Genomic DNA, 19,524 nt, shown 5'->3' with positions numbered 1-19,524 from the left:
GCAGACCACTCTTACCCAGTCCAAAGATCAGGGCTTGATCCATCACCGTTATTTATCTCACTACCCCATCCCAGCTCAGAACCTGGCTATATGCAAATCAGTCTGTCCCTGGCCCAGTGCATCATGGGAACAGGGCAGACTAAACTACCAAGCCAATTCTTCACCAGAAAGGAGACAAGCTACCGGGGACCGGTTACTGGCTTTTGTAGTTTGGTTTGCCCTGTTCCCATCATGCACTGGGACAGGAACAGACTAATTTGCATACAGCCAGGTTCTGAAACTGGGATGGTGCAGTGAGCTAAAAAACGGTGTTGGATCTAGCCCTGATCTCTTGACTGGGTGAGAGCTTTCTGCTTAATTCAGAGACTCTGTCCCTCACCACCCCTTGTTGTAAATATTTTTGTCCACCCCAAGCGTGGAAGGGTATTCTCAGATGTGAGACCCTTGCTCATTGCACCATCAGGATTCAAGCAAACCGGGCCGAAGACGGCTGTAATGCCAGAAACCGGTCCCCGGGAGCTTGTTTCCTTCCCAGTGTAAGAATTGGCTTTTGTAGTTTGGTTTGCCCTGTTCCCATCATGCACTGGGACAGGAACAGACTAATTTGCATACAGCCAGGTTCTGAAACTGGGATGGTGCAGTGAGCTAAAAAACGGTGTTGGATCTAGCCCTGATCTCTTGACTGGGTGAGAGCTTTCTGCTTAATTCAGAGACTCTGTCCCTCACCACCCCTTGTTGTAAATATTTTTGTCCACCCTAAGCGTGGAAGGGTATTCTCAGATGTGAGACCCTTGCTCATTGCACCATCAGGATTCAAGCAAACCGGGCCGAAGACGGCTGTAATGCCAGAAACCGGTCCCCGGGAGCTTGTTTCCTTCCCAGTGTAAGAATTGGCTTTTGTAGTTTGGTTTGCCCTGTTCCCATCATGCACTGGGACAGGAACAGACTAATTTGCATACAGCCAGGTTCTGAAACTGGGATGGTGCAGTGAGCTAAAAAACGGTGTTGGATCTAGCCCTGATCTCTTGACTGGGTGAGAGCTTTCTGCTTAATTCAGAGACTCTGTCCCTCACCACCCCTTGTTGTATGTATTGGAAATATGTCATCATCCGCAGAGGTAATCTATATGTTACCTTTGTAGATCTACGAGCAGCATTTGACCTTATCCCTCGTGATTTATTGTGGAAATCACTGAAAAAGCAGGGGTTCCCAGGTGAACTATTGAAATTAGTGACTGGGTTACACCAGAATAACTACGCCAGGGTAAGATGTGGCCCAAATGGCGAACTCACAGATGCAATCCCTATCAAGAGAGGAGTACGCCAAGGGTGCATGCTGGCACCTACACTTTTCTCCCTTTATGTCAACGATATTGCAGTTTATATGGAGAATTGTGACAATGACTCTTCTCGCCTGGGGGGGGAACGAGTTCTGTCCCTCCTCTTCGCGGATGACACGATTCTTATTTCTCAAACCCCTCGGGGCCTACAGATTCTATTAGATAGGTTCCAGCAATATTATGTCACAAAAGGGTTAGAAATTAATGTAAAAAAGACTAAATATATGGCTCTTAATCCCCATAAAAGCTTTAGGAAAAACCTAACACTGAATGGAGAAAAACTTGATTACGAACAAAGTTTTACTTATTTGGGGGTACTATTAGACTCATCTTTAAATTGGAGACCCCAATTAGAAAAATCTAAAATTGTGTTCAAACAAAATTGTCTTCTGATACTGAAAAGACATAATAAATGTGCAAATAAGGCAGTTACCCCAGCGTTAGAACTCTTTAAATGCAAGGTCCAGTCAGCAGTTTTGTATGGGGCAGAACTTTGGGGACCTGTGTGCAGAAAGAACTTTGAAATCTTGGAGAATAAGTTTATAAGGGGATTATTAAAGGTTCCTAATAACACTCCACTTTTACCCCTACTCCTCGATATGAACATACGACGCACCGATCTACATGCAATATTAAGACCGTTATTGTTATGGGTCAGGTTGTGGATTACCCCCGAGTTAACTGAATACAAAAATGGATTGGTTGAAGTTTTGAAACTGGACACTAGCAGCAAGATTTCTTGGTTTAAACATGTTAAAATCTGGTTAAAAAAATTGGGTTTATCCCATTTTTGGAGCCAGCCAGAATCCTTGACTGTGTCCTCAAAGAAAATAGTCAAACTTTCTTTTTGGGCCCTTGTGAGCCATGATGCTGTATACGTTGGAGCACATGGCCCCATAACTGAAACATTTTTAATGGTAAAAAATGTAGCCCAGTTTGAAATGTTTCTTGATGAGATCCAGCCACCATTGGCGAAAACCTTGTATTTAAAGTATAGGTACGGTACATTAAGAACCCGGGAAACCGAGTCAAAATGGGGGGAAATTAGTAATGACAGTGCCGGCTGTCCAGTCATCTGAGTTCCTGTGGGAGGGGTAGGTGGTAGGTGCAGAGATGCCTGCCACCAGCGACTTTTGAGGAACTCCTCACTCGCTGCTGGCCCCACATGGATAGCTCGTGAGGCCTTAAGGAGGAGCCACAACGGGAGGTCCCTCGTAAGGAACCGTTTCTGAACGACACTATACAGGTCGTATACCGGTGTCCTCTCTATTCGGAGGATCCAAGCAATTATATGAGCACGAAAGGTCCTGACGAATCGCCCTCTGGGCGAGAAACATGTCGACCGCTTTCACAACAAGGGTTGAATAAAGGTTTGGTCTCATTGTTCACCACTCCTTAATACCCCTTCATTTTTTTAATAAAGCAGTGAGCCTGACCAATAAAATAATCTCCATTAGGACTTTACTGACTTTTTTTAAAAAACACACCACCACGCTCACTATTGCACTTTTTTAGGCCCCTCACACCCACACACCCGTTGGCTCGGAATAGAAGATCTCCGCCAAAGTGCAGCTTCCCTTGCTGCCAGACGGGCATTGCACCGCCAGCCTGCCGTAGGAGCAGGATACCGATGATGACGCTGGACGGTCATCGGCTGGGACAACAGTTGTGGTCCTGCCGTTAGCCTGTGTGAGGTATCCTTACATTCTGAAAAGGGTCTACACCATGCACTTAACCCCCACACTTTTTTACTGAGTGAGAGTGAAGATAGGCTGAGCTAATTTCCTAGCTCCCATTGGGGAACTCTGTACAATACTCATTGTTTACTGCTTCCTAGGACGAGTACATTGGACCCCACTAAAAATCGTCCACCCCTGTTCCCCCTGTTTGATACCAAATGTACCTTATGCACAAACAATGTAAGAGAAGACATTTTTCACATTCTGTTTTTCTGTTCAAGCTATGTAGAAACAAGAAGGAAATGGATAGTGCCATTGTGCCGTAATATTGGAACCAATTCGCATAAGGAAGCTGGAAGAATATTAATGACGGACACTAGTCAAGCAATAGTGTTTAGCATTAGTAGATTTCTCTTGGCAGTAAAATTTATTAGACAAAAACTGTCTCTGCCATTTCAAGTGTCTGGCTGTTATAACTCAATTTAATGTTTTTTTAAACCGTGTACATATTTTAAACAATATTTTAACTATATTTATTGATGTGTGTTTCAAGCCCATCCTCATGATTTAGCTGAGAAGAGTTATGGTTAGTATTTGGTCATGCACTAGCACTTTTTCTGACTGTATACTTTTGTACATTGTCGATAATAATGTGGTCATGTATATTGTGTATTTTGTATGTATATTATGTATTTTATATATCTTTTATGGTGCAATTGCAACAAAATAAAGATCATTGAATTGAATACAGTTCTGACGCATGCTTCAGAGACATGTTGGCTGTAAATACAGAGGGATTTAGCACATAGCAGCTTTCTTCCATTGGTGTACTCAATCTCGAAGGGCGAGTGCCAACTTTTTCCATATCTACAATAACAGCCCCACGTTTGTATTCCTTGATCTCTGTACTAGACGTCATGTTGGGGAGATTAGTGGCTACGACTTCAGTAATTGCACTCTAACTCCATTGACACAGATCCCCGAATGGCTAATGGACAGGTCTTTTGCTGGATATCTAACAAAAAAATATAAGGGCATTGGCCACCTTCAGATTTCTAGAGATCACAAATGTAACGTATGCCTGGCTAATAGATCCAGTAGCCATAGAGTCTAGTTTAAAGCAAAAACAACAATTGGACAGAATGCAGAACACAGAACAACGTCATTTTTGCATAGAGTCTAGTTTAGGCATATCTATGCAATTTATATTGCTCACTGTAATTTAATATTTTGTAAACATGCTATTGAACAGATATGGGTCTGGACAAGGTCCAAGCTCTCAGCTCCAGTCAAATACAGTTCAGACAGAGGAAAAGGGGAGTTTGGTGTACCATATGGCAGGTGGAAACCAGAGTCAAATATACAATTACAGATTCCACTTCATCAGTTTTTTCATTTAACCAAATGTACTCACTACAGCCTTTTTTGAATGTATGTGATCGATAAACAACTTCTGCAATTGCTCTACCAAAGAAAGAAGATGCTACATGCTAAATAGTCTTTATCCAGCACTATATAGCAGCTTGCCCCATCCCTTAAAAATAAAAAAAATACATCTTGAATGTAAAGGCTCTCTAGATCACCAAAGAGACCTACAGAAATTGTTGTAGTAGACAACACTGTCAAAATACAAAGGGAAGAGTGCACATGGCCGGAGCACTCAAATAAAATACAAGCAATCAGTGCAGGACAGACTGTATTGAATTAGAGATATGTAGAATATGCAATGCAAAGTATTCACGTCCCCTTGGTTTAAATACATCAATATGTTAGACCATACTTTGCTATCCACCTTGTACTTTGTCTTTACATTGTACATCTTTGTTTTTCTCATTGGGAGGCAGCACTGCTTTTTGCAAGGCAGCATACGTTCCTAAAAACACTTACCCATCAATAGTCACATATTGCAAACAATTTATTGGAACCTTATTTTGACAGACGCTCCTCATCCTAGCGCATTGTAAACACATTCCTCAGATGAATCAAACATAGCGTGTGATTAGGAAAATGATCAAGGCCATTCGAGACAGCTTTTTAGTTTTAGCTCTGGTTTAAGCATCCCTACAGAAATGAGCAAACACTGGCTTCTTCTCCATAGAGCGAGGTTCATGATTACATTAGTTATAGATGGATCCAGCCGGTAAATAAAGGACAACTTCAGCTGGGTTTTTACAATAATAAACAAATATTCTGTCTTTACTGAAATTGTTCATTTACATACTCATTGTCAATTTTCTGAAAACCAGACTAGATTTCACTATTCAATGAGACAGACCACCCTTTTGTTACTCTGAGAGAATGTGTGAGGGAAATAGTGAAGAGTTTTAGGATAAAATCAGGCATGTGAGGCCAAGTACAACGAGTAACACCTACACCCTTTGAGTAATGGGATAGAAACCTGCAAATGGAAAAAATATGGAGGTGAAAACCAATGTGCAAAAGAGGAATCACAGGAACACATCAAGAGGAAACTCCTGGAATGAAACATACATACAGTTAGTTAAATGGAGGAAAACATTTACATACCTAGAAGATGACCTATTTGAGTGTGGGATTCAGCTAGGTGCTTAGAATGGTCATATGCTGGCTAGGTAGTTGGACAAAATATACAGCTTGTGAGAGAGTTTGGGCGTTCAAAATGTATGTGGAGGCAGGAAAACAGCCTACAATATATAGAGGATAAATGGACCAGACGTTTTTACAGAACCTCAATCATTTGCTGCCTTGCACTTCAGTAAAAGGAAACTGGCTATGCTTTTGACAAAAATACAGACTGCTACACTGAAGTTTTAAAAACTATCTGGTGTTATAGGTCTAGGAAATGTTTCTATTAACAAAGTGCTTTGTTAGGTTGCATGATAGAGGAACAAATGGCTAGACCATTCATGCCCCTACACCGCCCTAACCACGAATGCGTCTGAACAGCACATTCCTTTACCATGTAATTTCCTGGTAAAGGCATGACTGGTAAACAATGTGTGTTAAAGTTCACATCCAATCCTCCCCCAGAGCCCTAAAAACTACCCTGACTCCTTTGAGCCCTAAAAAGCACCCCAACCCCCTTGGGCCCTAATAAATACCCTGACCCTGAGCCTTAAATCTAACCCACCCCCGTGAGCCATAAGAACTACATTGATCCCCCAAGCCCTAAAAACTACACGGATCCCCCCCAAGCCCTAAATACTACCCGGACCCCCCCAAGCCCTAAATACTACCCGGATCCCCCCAAGCCCTAAAAACTAACCCTATCCCCCCAAGCCCTAAAAACTAACCCTATCCCCCCAAACTCTAAAAACGAATCCGATCCCCCAAGCCCTAAAAATTTCCCCGACTCACACCCCCCACCCAGAGACTTAAAAACCCTTTAAAACAACCCTGCCACCAAAAGCCGGCCCCAGCACTACTTACCTCACTGCGTCCTTTCCCGATCCTCCCTGTTCCTGGGCTTGCCTATTCCAGCATCTAGCCGTGCAAATGCCGTAACCACATGGTAAAGGCAAGCACGGTTGCCTTGCGGGGAAACGGCACACATGGCTTAGCCCGCGTTGTTAAGGCGGTTTCCACATTGTTACACTGAGTTATGATGTGCAATGTGACTTGTGAATCCACACCACTTTAAGGGGTGTTTTAACAATAACTAATTTACCCTTTAGGGTGGGTCTCAAAACAATAGGATGGTTTACACAGTAGTAAAAAGGGCATTAAGACTCAAAAGGTCATTCATATATTGAAAAAGCTTAATTTATATATCAATAAGTGCTGGGGTCCAAGGTTTTGCTCAGAAGCCCACTGCCAGTGCTATAAATATTGGGGGTGCAGAATATCTAGCCTGGGTAGTCTTGATTTCACCTCTTTCGTCCAACTCCAGACAATCCCTGTCCTTTATCTCTCTCTTGCAGGTCCGCTTTCCAACTCTGCATTGTCCCTTCTGTCACTGTTTTAAGTCTTTATCTTCCTTCTTCTTTCCCTCGTTTGTGTTTTTCTCTCTCTTGCCTTGGGTGAAAGTCTGATGATGGAAAATAAGTGCTGTTCCTTAAACATGAGCGCCAGTGTGCTCAACATGCAACCACCGGCTCAGACCAAGTACTGGTCTTACATTCAAAATTACTATCAGAAATTATTTTTGACCTTTATAATAAATGAGTTCCCTACACAAACTATTCTTTGTATAAATGAAAGACAAATATAACAAGAAACTGGGTGATGAGAATATCCCCAAGAGTAATCACAAAATTGACCTACACAATGGGCCATACGTTTAAAAGTTACTTCTGCTGTATCCACAGTGTTGGACACTACAATTAAACAAATGGAACACTTAAAAATAGCTGCATTACAAGTATAGTTATCACTAAGGTCCCATTCCACAGCGGACTTTATATGACCACTGGGACAGACAAGGGAAACTATATCAGTTAAATAATATCATTTAAATCCAATAGACACCACCAGACCTAAATTACTAGTTTCGAAGCACGTATGGAAGAAACTGGAATTTTCTATTTAGCAGTTCATTACACCCCATATACCAATGTAAAGATCCAGAAGAAAATAAAATTAAGTAACATTTCCAGAGGGAAACAATTGTGATGAGATTTCATCTGCATAGACCGACTAAAAAAATGTTTGTCCCACTGTCTCAGATCACAGTTAAATTGGTCACAAATGTATAAACGTTTTCTGAATATAAACTGGGAGAAGATTAAAAGAACATCATTTAAATACCTTGAGATATTCACTATATTCATCCTCAAACTTCTTTCCCCAGATGCTGTTACCACCTTTTCCAGACCCTGTGTGATTAACAGAGATGAAAGACTGAGGTTTTCCCAAAGATGAATTGCGTTGTTAGTTTACCTTAAAATGAAAAGTTAATATTGAACAGTTAAAAAAGTAAATGTTCACTCTAATACTGCTAACCAGTGAGGTTCCACAACACAAATAGAACATGAAGATAAAAAGCAGGTAGGTTAGCAGAAGAGAATGTAGCACTTTAGTATTCCTTTTTATGTGGACATCCTCTAGACCTGTATAGGAAATCTGACTTGGAAGTGGGTGTCTAACAGAAAACACATTGAAATGCCTTAAACTGTTTTTGGCCCTCTGCTACTTGTTATGGAGAAGATTGGGTGCTGCGTGATGCCACCACAGAAACCACCTTTGGTGTCCTCCCCCACAGAGCTACTATGTTAGGGAGCATTTTAATACTAAATACAAAATAGATTCAGTTCTAGGTGAACTAGAATGGGCCTATGGTAGGTATCTGCAAATCACAGATGCACAGAACATACAGTACTCATATACGTATATATAATAAAAACGTAGTTTATTCATCTGATATGGGTGCTACACGTGATGCGTCCGTAACCCGGACTGCCCTCTTTTATGATTCAGCCTCCTGCCATCGACCTCTATGGAACACACCAGTCATACAACTTTACTCAACTTCCTGCATTCTACAGAGACCTCCCTCCTACACAGATAAGAGGCAAATTGCAAAAACTTGTCAGGAATCAGCAGTTTCGCCTATCATTTTCTCAGCCATGACCTGTTCACAACCATCAAGTCAGCCTGTACTTTGTCTTCAGGTGCCCCAAACTCATTTGACAGCGCTGGGGGAGGTGGCTGGTTGTTAAGATGGCCACTACAATGGTAGTGATCTGTACATCCAAGGCATAGTTATACTCGCACTGGGACAATATATCCTAACCCAGTGTGGCACTGCAAAAGAGGCAAGAGACTCACAACTACCCATCTACTTCCAGGTTACAGTCAACACACGAGCCAGTCGAGGGATTTATTATTTTGCCGACAACAATGTGAAGCGCATCAATCAATCAATCAATCACAGCATTTATATAGCGCATCACTCACCCAAGAGGGTCTCAAGGCGCTAGGGAAGGGGGGTCCGCTACTGCTCGAACAGCCAGGTCTTGAGTTGCTTCCTGAAGGCGAGGTGGTCCTGGGTCAGGCGGAGGTGGGTCGGAAGGGAGTTCCATGTTTTGGCGGCGAGGTAGGAGAAGGACCGTCCTCCTGTGGTGGCTCTTCGGATGCGGGGGGCGGCGGCGAGGGCGTGGCCGGTCGATCAAAGCTGGCGTTTGGGAGCGTAGAAGTTGAGGTGGCTGTTGAGGTATCCCGGGCCTTGGTTGTGTAGGGCTTTGTGTGCGTGGGTGAGGAGTCGGAAGGTGATTCTCTTGTTGACCGGGAGCCAGTGCAGGTCTCTCAGGTGTCCGGAGATGTGGCTGTGACGGGGGATGTCCAGGATGAGACGTGCTGAGGCGTTCTGGACCCGCTGGAGTCTCTTCTGGAGCTTGGCGGTGGTTCCGGCGTAGAGGGAGTTACCGTAGTCCAGACGGCTGGTGACGAGGGCTGGGTGACCGTCTTCCTGGTCTCGGTGGGGATCCACCGGAAGATCTTACGTAGCATGCGCAGGATGTTGAAGCACGACGAGGAGACGGCGTTGACTTGTCTGGTCATGGAGAGGGAGGAGTCCAGGATGAAGCCCAGGTTGCGTGCGTGGTCCGTTGGTTGGGGTGCGCTGCCCAGGGCGGGGGGCCACCAGGAATCGTCCCAGGCGGAGGGCGAGGATCCCAGGATGAGGACTTCCGTCTTGTCTGAGTTCAGTTTCAGGCGGCTGTTCTTCATCCATTCGGCTACCTCTTTCATCCCTTCGTGTAGGTTGTCTCTGGCGGTGGCGGGGTCGTTGGTGAGGGAGAGGATCAGCTGGGTGTCGTCGGCGTAGGAAATGATGTTGAGGTTGTGCTGGTGTGCGATGTCTGCGAGGCGGCCCATGTAGACGTTGAAGAGGGTTGGACTGAGCGATGACCCTTGTGGAACGCCGCAGATGACTTCGGTGGCTTCCGATCTGAACGGAGGGAGGCGGACTCTGTGTCCTTCCGGCGAGGAAGGAGATGATCCACTCCAGTGCCTTCTCCTGGACTCCGACGTTGCTGAGGCGCTGTACTAGGGTACGGTGGCAGACAGTGTCGAAGGCCGCGGAGAGGTCTAGGAGGATGAGGGCCGCTGTTTCTCTGTTGTCGGGCAGGGCTCGGATGTCATCGGTGGCTGCGATCAGGGCGGTCTCGGTGCTGTGGTTTGCCCGGAAGCCAGACTGCGAGGGGTCGAGGGATCCGTTCGTCTCGAGGAAGGCGGCCAGTTGCTTGTTGACGGTCTTCGATTACTTTTGCAGGAAACGGGAGCAGCGAGATGGGGCGGTAGTTCTTGAGGTCGGTGGGGACGGCTAAAGGCTTCTTGAGTAGGGCGCTGAGTTCGGCGTGCTTCCAGCTCTCCGGGAAGGTAGCGGTGTCGAAGGAGGTGTTGATGATGTCCCGCAGGTGGGGTGCGATGACAGCGTCGGCCTTGTTGAAGACGTGGTGAGGGCAGGGGTCGGTCGGAGATCCGGAGTGGATGGAGTTCATCGTGCGGATGGTGTCTTCAGTGTTGATCGGAGTCCAGGCGCGGAGGGTGGTGGTGGGGTGCGGGGGTTCGGTTGTGGCGTGCGTCGGTTGAGTGCTGAAGCTGTTGTGCATGTCCGCGATCTTGTTGTGGAAGTAGGAGGCGAGGGAGTTGCAGAGGTCTTGCGAAGGGGTGATGTCGTTGTTTCCGGCGTTGGGGTTGGAGAGCTCTTTGACGATGTTGAAGAGTTCCTTGTTGTTGTGTGCGTTGTTATCCAGTCGTTCCTTGAATGCGGTTTTCTTGGTGGCGCAGATGAGTTGGTGGTGCTTTCGGGTGGCGAGCTTGAGGGCAGCCATGTTGTCCGGAGTTGGGTCTCTGCGCCAGGTTCTCTCGAGGGCTCGGCAGTTCTTCTTGGAGTTTTTGAGTTCGTCGGTGAACCATGGGGCTTTCTTGCTGCCGGGTCTGCTTGGCGGGGTCTTCAGGGGGGCGAGGTCGTCTGCTCAGTCGCTGATCCACTTGGTGAGGTTGGTTGCCGCCTGGCTTGGGTTCGGTGTGCTGGTGGGAGGGTTCAAGCTCAGGGAGGTCGCGAGTTGGTCGGCTGTGAAGCGCATAGGCTTTCTGTTCCCTGTAGTTTGCAACCTAACCTTTGCTCTCTTAGGTTTGTTTTGTTGCTCTCTTTTAAATGAACTTGTTATATATGTGACTTCCTTCTCACATCTCCGGACTCTGACTTTATAGCCAGCACTGCGAAAATCGTTTTGTTACTTGTCCACCAATTACTTAAGCTAAATCTTGACTGCAATTATGGTCAAGGAGTCAGATTCTAGCGATTTAGTGAGACTTGTCAACAACTAAATTGCTTTGATTCCCATGATAATCAATTCACTAGAGGCACGCATGACTTGTGGTAATGTACAAATGCAAGCTCACTTTTGTGTTTTATTTTATGCTTTCATAGAGCGGACACGCAACGAGTTTCTGTCTCAGAATGTTGTGGGAAAGGCAGATATCATATCATTACACCAGTGGGAACAGAAAAGGCATAGGCCAAAGAAGAAATAAGAATGTTAACATTAGGGAAAGAAAACAGAAGTGGTGGAACGTTCAGTATCTGACTGGCAAGTGAGGGAAGAATGTGTTGTATCCTGCTCATGTTATTGTTCTGCCATTTTCACCACCTGTTCAGTATGTGCTGTGTGCTTCAGGGAATGTTGGAGTGATGATGCGTATTGGAATGTTGGGTGCCTGAGAGGTGAAGTGGACACTTGAGAATCGGCTGAGCAGCAGGCAGGCTGCTCCTGGTGGTGCTACTTCACAAGATCTTATCTACATGTAACATACTTAATTAAATCATCTTGAATTACATCCTACCTGGTTGGACCTCGTTACTACATTATTTTGGCGACGAGTTGGTGACTACCTACGTGCTACAACCGGATTTCGGGGACCTGGCAAACAAAAGAGGACCTGAAGATGGAGCAAACTACAGAGCCTACAGATGCTGCCAACACAAAGTACAGGAGAAGGTATACACAGGAATGGAAAAATCCAAAGTGGTTCTTCACAGAACAACAAAGACATCTACAAGAAAGAAAGAATTTCCTCACAGAAATGCAAAGAAGTCAACATGAAACCTAAGAAGATGAAGCACTACGCCTCTCAGCCCCACCAGTGTCATCACCATCTGACAACCCTAGCCCAGGCATGCTGTGCTCATCTTCACTACTTAATTTTGTCTGAGAAGTAACCAGTACTGCTTATATTTTCAAGCCCTTCAATTTACAGCAGTAAATTCATCTGGGTCATGTATGTCCAATTTCATCCACATATGCCATGACCCTGAGGGCATACAAATTAGTCACAGAGCAAGGGCAAACATCTAGGATGGGAACAATGGCTAGTGTCACAGTGCCAACGCATTATATCCTCAATAGAGTGTGTGCTGCTGGCTACAACCTTCAACTACAGTGTTGTGGTGTTTGGGAGACGCCCAGCTGTTTCATACTAAAAGAAGTCTCACATATGAGGTATTTAACAGTATGGTCAAGCTTCATGTCCTTTTCTAAAGGGGAGTGCCTTCTCAACATTATGCATTCGTGCTGATTTTGTCTGAGTCTCTCACAGAGGTAAAATTGTTGCTGGCTCGTCTGGAAGTTATGGTGCTTTAAGTTATGCCTATTTTGCGCCGGTTTCAACTTCTGGGTTTCTCTCAAGTCCTGTTTAAATCTTGACATCGCCACCGGCAAACTGTGGTGAGTTCATTTTCTCATCATTCGTTACGTTCTGCCGATACAGTAGCCATTTAAACTGTCATTTTGCTGTTTAAACTGAGCTGGCGCATCCTACCTCATCCTTGATGCCGCACGTTTCTCCTCAAGAATCCTCTGACGACATGACCTCCCACTGCGAAGGCATTCTCTTAGTGGCACTGTAGGAAGGTGGAATGTGACTATATGGTTACCCCAACTTTTTTCCTGGTGTTTTGCTGGTTTTCTACTTAGTTGGCCTGGGATCCTGCTATTCAGGGCCCCAGGCTATCTGCTTCCTCTCTAAAATGGACTCTATGTACTTTAGGTACATACCAAATTGGGTACAAGGTCACCTCTGTGAGCCCCTGTATAGTGTACCATAGGTACCCAGGGCATAGGTCCATCCAAGGCCTACCAGGGGCTGCAGCATGTATTATGCCACCCCTGGCTGGCCATCTAAACTGACACCACAGGCTAATCACTCAGCTTGGGTAAGGTGGTGTAATCACCCCATACTTAGATATAGTATATCTATATCTACCTTATATATAGACACATATGCACGTATAAGTCACTCCCATGGTAGGCCTCGACAATCCTGGAGGCAGAGTGCTTGGTTTTATGTGAGAGGGTGCCCAAGCATGAGCTGAGCCCCTCTGCAGCTTTCGGAACCATCTCCTTATAGCTGTTCTATGATATAGCCATACCATATACCCTTAAGTGCATTATAATCCTCGCGGTTAATGCTAACTTTGGTTTGGCTTTATCAAAGCATGTTGTGTAAGGTGTCAAACACTTTGGAATACTACCCGCCGCCAATTCTGGCGGCGGGGGTAGCCTTCCACCCTTCTAGAGGGAAAAGACATGAATGTTACTGCTTTACCCAGTTAAAGTTAAACAGAGCCTCAGCATCACAAAATGGATGCTGCTGCCACAGACACGAGTCTGACCTACTGCTGCTCGGGGTACTCCAGCGTGGGAGGCCTAGACAATAGGTTTCCTGTCAAGGGAGGTACCAGCACCTCCCCAGACAGCCTGTAGTGTATTGGGGCAGGGTGGGTTGAATGGAAAGATGCTTTTCTAGACACTGCCTCGGGCACACAAGGTGCTCCATGCATAGCCCGGTTCAAAGGGAAACCACCCCCTTCTCAGGTCCACCCATAGGAGGGACCTAGCAGGTAATCCAGCCCATTTTCTTAGTATAAAGATAGGTGCTGTGTCCCCAGGACTTTAGATTATCCTGGAACAAAACTCGGATACAAAACTCTTGGACCTTCGATGTTCTATTTCGACTAGGAGACTGAAGACATCTCCCTTGTGGTCAAGGAGTGACCACCCTGTGCAAACAGGCACCACCAGTAACTTGCCGGTCTGCTTCGTCGACGCTCCCGCCAGAACCCGAAGACTCAGCGACACAGGAACTGGACTCTCAGACTTCTCTGACACCAACCCACATCCACAACAAAGCTGACACCTGTGGCGGACACGAGAGACGTGGGACCGGACACCCTGCATTTTGCTAACTGCATCGACTCCGGAGATAACTCGGAGTTGTGCATTAGGGTACGAGAAGCCCAGACCAGAGCGCCATCTGCACCGAAGCTCAGCCCGCTAGTGAGCCCCCTGAAGACAAACCTTTGAAACAAAACTGCTTTCCTGGTTGCTCCAGGCTTGCTCCAGCTCCCCTGCAAAGGAGAAGCTCCCCAGACCTAGCTGGTCTGACTCGAAGCCAATCTTCACTTCCTGCGTGGATTGCGTTTGCCAAGGCTTGTTGGGTTCAATCCAGATACCGACACCGCAGTCAACTAGATCCTTCGTGGGACAGCTCGAATCCAGCTCCTGGTCGTCGTCGACACCTCCTGGACCTCGTGGCTGCAGGGACAAGCTTTGCCTCTTCACCTGAGATCATCGAGACATCGCCTGGTTCCTTCCTGGTCACTGGCTAGTGACCCAGACTTTGTCCCCTCTGCTTTCAGTTTCTTCAATCCACCCTTGGATCCACCCGGACACTCTTCCTCTGGCCACCTGCAGCACTTCTTTTGCCGATCTCCATTGAAAGCATCGACAAAACCAGAACTCAAAAGGCACCTATGCACCCGGCTTCCCTGGGTGAGGTAACACTAGTACTCCGGTACTCCCGTGGGTCTTGACTCTCGAAGTGTCCTAGTTCTAAAGGGGTTTTGTCGTAGTCCATCCGAAAGTGCCCTTAAACAGTAACTTGGTAATTTCTTCGTTCTCCATTATAAGTCAATGGTAACTAGCAACTGTGTTTAGACACTGCACGCGTCTCCCATGGGTCTCCTGCTTCCTAACCTTTGGTTGTTTAATGTAGCCCCAACGATTCCCTAGGCCTATTCACTATTTCTGAAGTGGTTCTTATACCACTTACTTAGTATATGGTTTGTGAGACCCCTAGGGCATAACTGTATTTGTGCAACTTATCGTATGCTAATTGAGTAACTTGTGATGTACTTCGATCTTTGACCTCAAAGAGTGCAGAGGGGTTGTGTTAGAAATAAATACATATATATTTGATATATACCTGGTGTTGTGTCCTTTCATTTGGTATTCAAGGGATTATAATTGGGAAAACAGCTTGCTGCACATGCTCTCTGAATTCTTAGCCTATGACTGCTGGTCCATGCTACCACTAGGATAGCTTGTCTCTAAAGTTGACTTTACAACCACCATCAATAAGGGTCGATTAGACAGGTGCAAGATGCCCACTAGAAAAGTGGACATCATATGCCAGGCTAACTTCTCACAGGCAACCGAGCGTGCTGTGAATCACTCGGCGCAACGTCAAGTGCGTGTCGCCATCTTTGTAAAGGTGTCCAATGCTATGACTGAAAAGATCCAACGACAATCTGCGCTGGTTGATGAGTTTCAAATGGATTTTCATCCATCTCAAGTTGTGCGGAATGTTTTAAAAAAGGAGCTTCATCGGCACATTGAAGATAGTCTCGGAAGAAACATGTCGGATCGATGTTCTAATACCATTACTGTCTTTAAGCATAGCTTTAAGGTTTGTGCTCTTCCCATTTCTCGTCCTTCGGAGATAAGTAACTTTCATGTGACGTCGCACCAACACTTCAGTTGAAACTGGGTTGAGCTCAGCATTACCTATGTGGTTCTTCCAGAGAGGTGGCACTCTCCCGAGTGTTTGATCACATTTGCTCAAAGTTACTGTTGTTCTTCTTCATGGCTTTCACCAAGTTCTTGATGGGAGAAGCATTAATATTTAACATCCGCCATGAGACTCTTGTCCTTCTTACCAGCAACAACAGGACTGGAGCGGGTGAATTGCAGGGACATTGCGCTTTACCTTCCCCGTCAATGCAGGAATAGAGCCCTGCTGTTTTTGGAACAGTGAACTGCTGACTTTATTTGTATGACATATACACTAATTCGTCTTGCTTACATTATAGGATTCCCTTCCACATTTAATGTTGTATCCTTTTCTCATGGGATTGTTCTATGGGTACATTTTGCCCATTTATGTGGATTCCTAGGTACCTTTACTTAAGGGAGGTCTTTGAGTTTATTGGTATGTGGTCTAATTCTTCTTTGCATGAGGGGCGGGTATGGATTTTTGTTTTCATATTTACGCATTAGACTCCCTTGCATGAGGGAACGGTATGGGTACCAGTCCTATTGCTACGTAGTACATTTTGTGACTTTTTTATGGGGTTGTCATAATGGGTGTCTTCCCTTTACACGTTTACGTTGTCTACCTTTACACAGGGTGTCTAACTGGGTGTTAGTCCCATTTACAGTAGCTCTTTATCCCTACGTCTCGGGTAGGTTTTGGGTGTCAGTTACATCCACACGTACTAGCATTACAATTATATCCTTTAACAGGCTGTGCCTTTCTGGGTTTCAGTCCCATTTACTTTAGCTTCCACCCTTATGTCTGGGGTCATGGGTTTTAGTCCCATCCTGTTATTTTCTCGCAATGTTATGCTTATATTATATTACATTGTAATTTTAAACGCAACGTAATGCTTATTTGACATTACTTTGTTAAATTGAAAACGAGAGAGGATCCTCGGTTTTCTCTCCTGTTCAGTTTTTCTTGTGATGCTACACATTCTTTTCATGCTTGGTATCTGGACTAATTTGGTTGTTAGTTTTCTTTTGTCCCCGTTATTTCCCTCATTGTAGTTTCTTCCTATTCCTTCCTGGTTTAGGGGGAGATCCGCCCTACACTTTTCAGTTTGTCTGAGTGTAAGGCTGGTGTTTAGTGTGTGTCGTGCCATGTCCTTCCTTTATTGCATACTTGCCCGGCCAGAGGGTGTGTTGGGAGTAGACATTGGTGCGTATTTGTCTACCTGCTAACTTGTTGTTTCTTAGCACTATTTTCTTCTCTTTTGAAATTCTTTGTTGGAGAGGGTGGGTCCTTTCTATTTGTGTATATTTACCCATTGCTTCCTCTTAGTTTTCTTCCACCTATCTCTACGCTCTTTCTTTTCTGCTCATTTCTACTACATTTATTCTGTTGCATTAATGTTCCTCTCATTTATTATTTTTTGGGTTCTTATTGTTATATCTCATTAATGGTATAGGACTTATGCTTCTGATGTGTAAGAAAGGGGGATATGTAGTATCCTGCTCATGTTATTGTTCTGCCATTTTCACCACCTGCTCAGCCAGTGTGTATGTGCTGTGTGCTGCATGAAATGTTGGAGTGATGATGCATTTGGAATGTTGGGTGCCTGAGAGGTGAAGTGGACAGTTGAGAATCGGCCGAGCAGCAGGCAGGCTGCTCGTGGTGGTGCTGCTTCACAAGATCTTATCTACATATAACTTACTTCATTAAATCATCTTGGATTACATCCTACCTGCGTGGACCACATTACTACAGAATGTACATAAGGAAAGTCTAACAGAGGGTCGGCTCAAGTCTGCAGGGAACAGCCCCTACGCAGATCGGGAGAGGCGTGCCTTTAAATTCCTTCTAACCTTTAGGAAGTTTTCTTTCCATTCTAGGAGCCTAAGTGACGAAGTTTCAGAGGAAGGTGCCCTGATCCACCTCTAAATCTTTTAAATGCAAGTGGCTGAGCTATCAGGTGGTTAACAGATGATGATCTTCAATACCCGGGTGGATAATAGCGCTGGAAAAGCCTAGTCAGATAATGTGGGGCACAACAATGAAGCAGTGTTTTCAAATGTGATCGCTCTTTGTTGGGAAGGCAATGTAATAGATATGGGGACTGGAGTGATGTGGTCTTTAAGCTCAAATCCATAAATAAGAAGTGCAGCATGATTTCAATCTCTGTAGATTGACTGTTCAACTCTTATATTATATTATATATTATAACTATTTATTAACTGTGTTGATCGCACCTTGGCTACCATATCAGCAGACGCCCCGCAGATTGGAGGCAATTCTGTCTCAATCTTACTTTATGCGGATGACGCGGTACTTTTATCATGCACTCAGATAGGCTTACAGCGTCTCATTGATGGTTTTATGTTGTTCATACAAAACAGGAGACTCTGTGTAAACAAATCCAAGACCTATGTTATGTTGTGCGGTGAGTCAGCCAACAAACTAAAGTCCAATTTCTATCTAGACAGCGATAAAATGTTACAAGTTAAAACATTTTGTTATTTAGGAATCACCTATGCTAACGATGGGTCCTGGAAATCAGAGCTTGACAATGCCAGGTTGAAAATGATTCGCTGTACTAGCAGCGTTTTTCGATTTTCTTCTAAGCTCGGTTCGAGAAGCATTCGTGATATGATTAACATCTATAATATTCGCTGTGTTCCCTCGGCATTGTACGGGGCTGGGGTGTGGGGCCACATAGATGGCACCTCTCTCCAAAAAGAGGAGAACAAGTTCCTAAGAAAAGTGCTATGTGTTCCCCACTCCGCTTCCATTCAATTACTTCATGACGAGGTTGGGGTCGAGTTTATCTCGGACTTAGCAGCCGTTCGTCCACTCTTACTGTGGCGTTCTATTTGGGCTAAGCCAGAAACTCGATTCACTCAAGAAATTATTCTTGACTGTATAGGCCTGGACTTTTCTTTACGCATTCTTTGGCTGAAATATATCAGTTTTTGGTTTAAGATTTTGTTTGATATTGATGTTCTTACCGACCCCGAACTCGCGGTAGAAATACCCAAAAAAGAGATCAAACAAACTTTTTTGATGTACAAAAAGAAAGGGCGAGATGAGGTATATGGTAAGTTACCTACTGTGAAGTTCTATAGAGAACTTAACTTACCATCGGGGTTCCAAGCCTATCTCCTATATGTCTGCCGCCCATCTCATCAATATGTTTTAACCCGCGTCAGGTTGGGTATTGTACACCACCTAGTTGCGTTCCCAGTACAGAAACAGAAATCTGAAACCCCCTGCCCTTGTGACAACGTTTCACGCCAGAGTTGCTGCCATTTCTTACTTTTTTGTAAATTTTATCACTTTTTAAGATTAAGGTACTTAAACCCCATATTTATTAAATATAATATACGGTCTTTTAAGAATGCCCTTGTGTTATTATCAGCTTTAGAAAATGTGGACATATGTTTTTTTGTTGCCACTTATATTTTGAAATGTACAGCTGCCAGGAAAAGTATTGTATTGCTTTGATTTCTATATTCCTGTCTGTACTTCCCCAAAATGTACAGTTGCCAGAGGGAGCACTTTTTTAGCAGTGTTTAACTTATATTCAATCCTGTCTGTACATGTTTTCTTCTTTTTGATTTTTCATACTTTTATCATACAGCTGCCAGGAAATGTTTAGTGCTGCTATATTTCTATACTTTCCTGTCTGTATCAAAATAATTTTTAAATCAAAAATTTACATGTCCCATGATTTAGGCAGGGGCTTGTTATTCAACGTACAGCTGCCAG

At 44.7% G+C, this 19,524-nt stretch overlaps 1 protein-coding gene across 2 annotated transcripts in view; it reads right to left on the bottom strand.

Moving 5' to 3' along the window:
- Positions 1-19,524, bottom strand: part of PPIL3 (peptidylprolyl isomerase like 3) — a 72,164-nt gene that overhangs the window by 8,488 nt on the left and 44,152 nt on the right. For both annotated transcript variants that reach the window (XM_086931911.1, XM_086931912.1), the window contains one exon: positions 7,744-7,811. In XM_086931911.1, coding sequence (XP_086788037.1) covers positions 7,744-7,811 — 68 coding nt within the window. The remainder of the gene's footprint in view (positions 1-7,743; positions 7,812-19,524) is intronic.

This window comes from Lissotriton vulgaris, chromosome 7 (assembly GCF_964263255.1).
Source record: "Lissotriton vulgaris chromosome 7, aLisVul1.2, whole genome shotgun sequence".
NCBI lineage: Eukaryota > Metazoa > Chordata > Amphibia > Caudata > Salamandridae > Lissotriton > Lissotriton vulgaris.
This window is presented reverse-complemented; position numbering and strand designations above follow the sequence as displayed.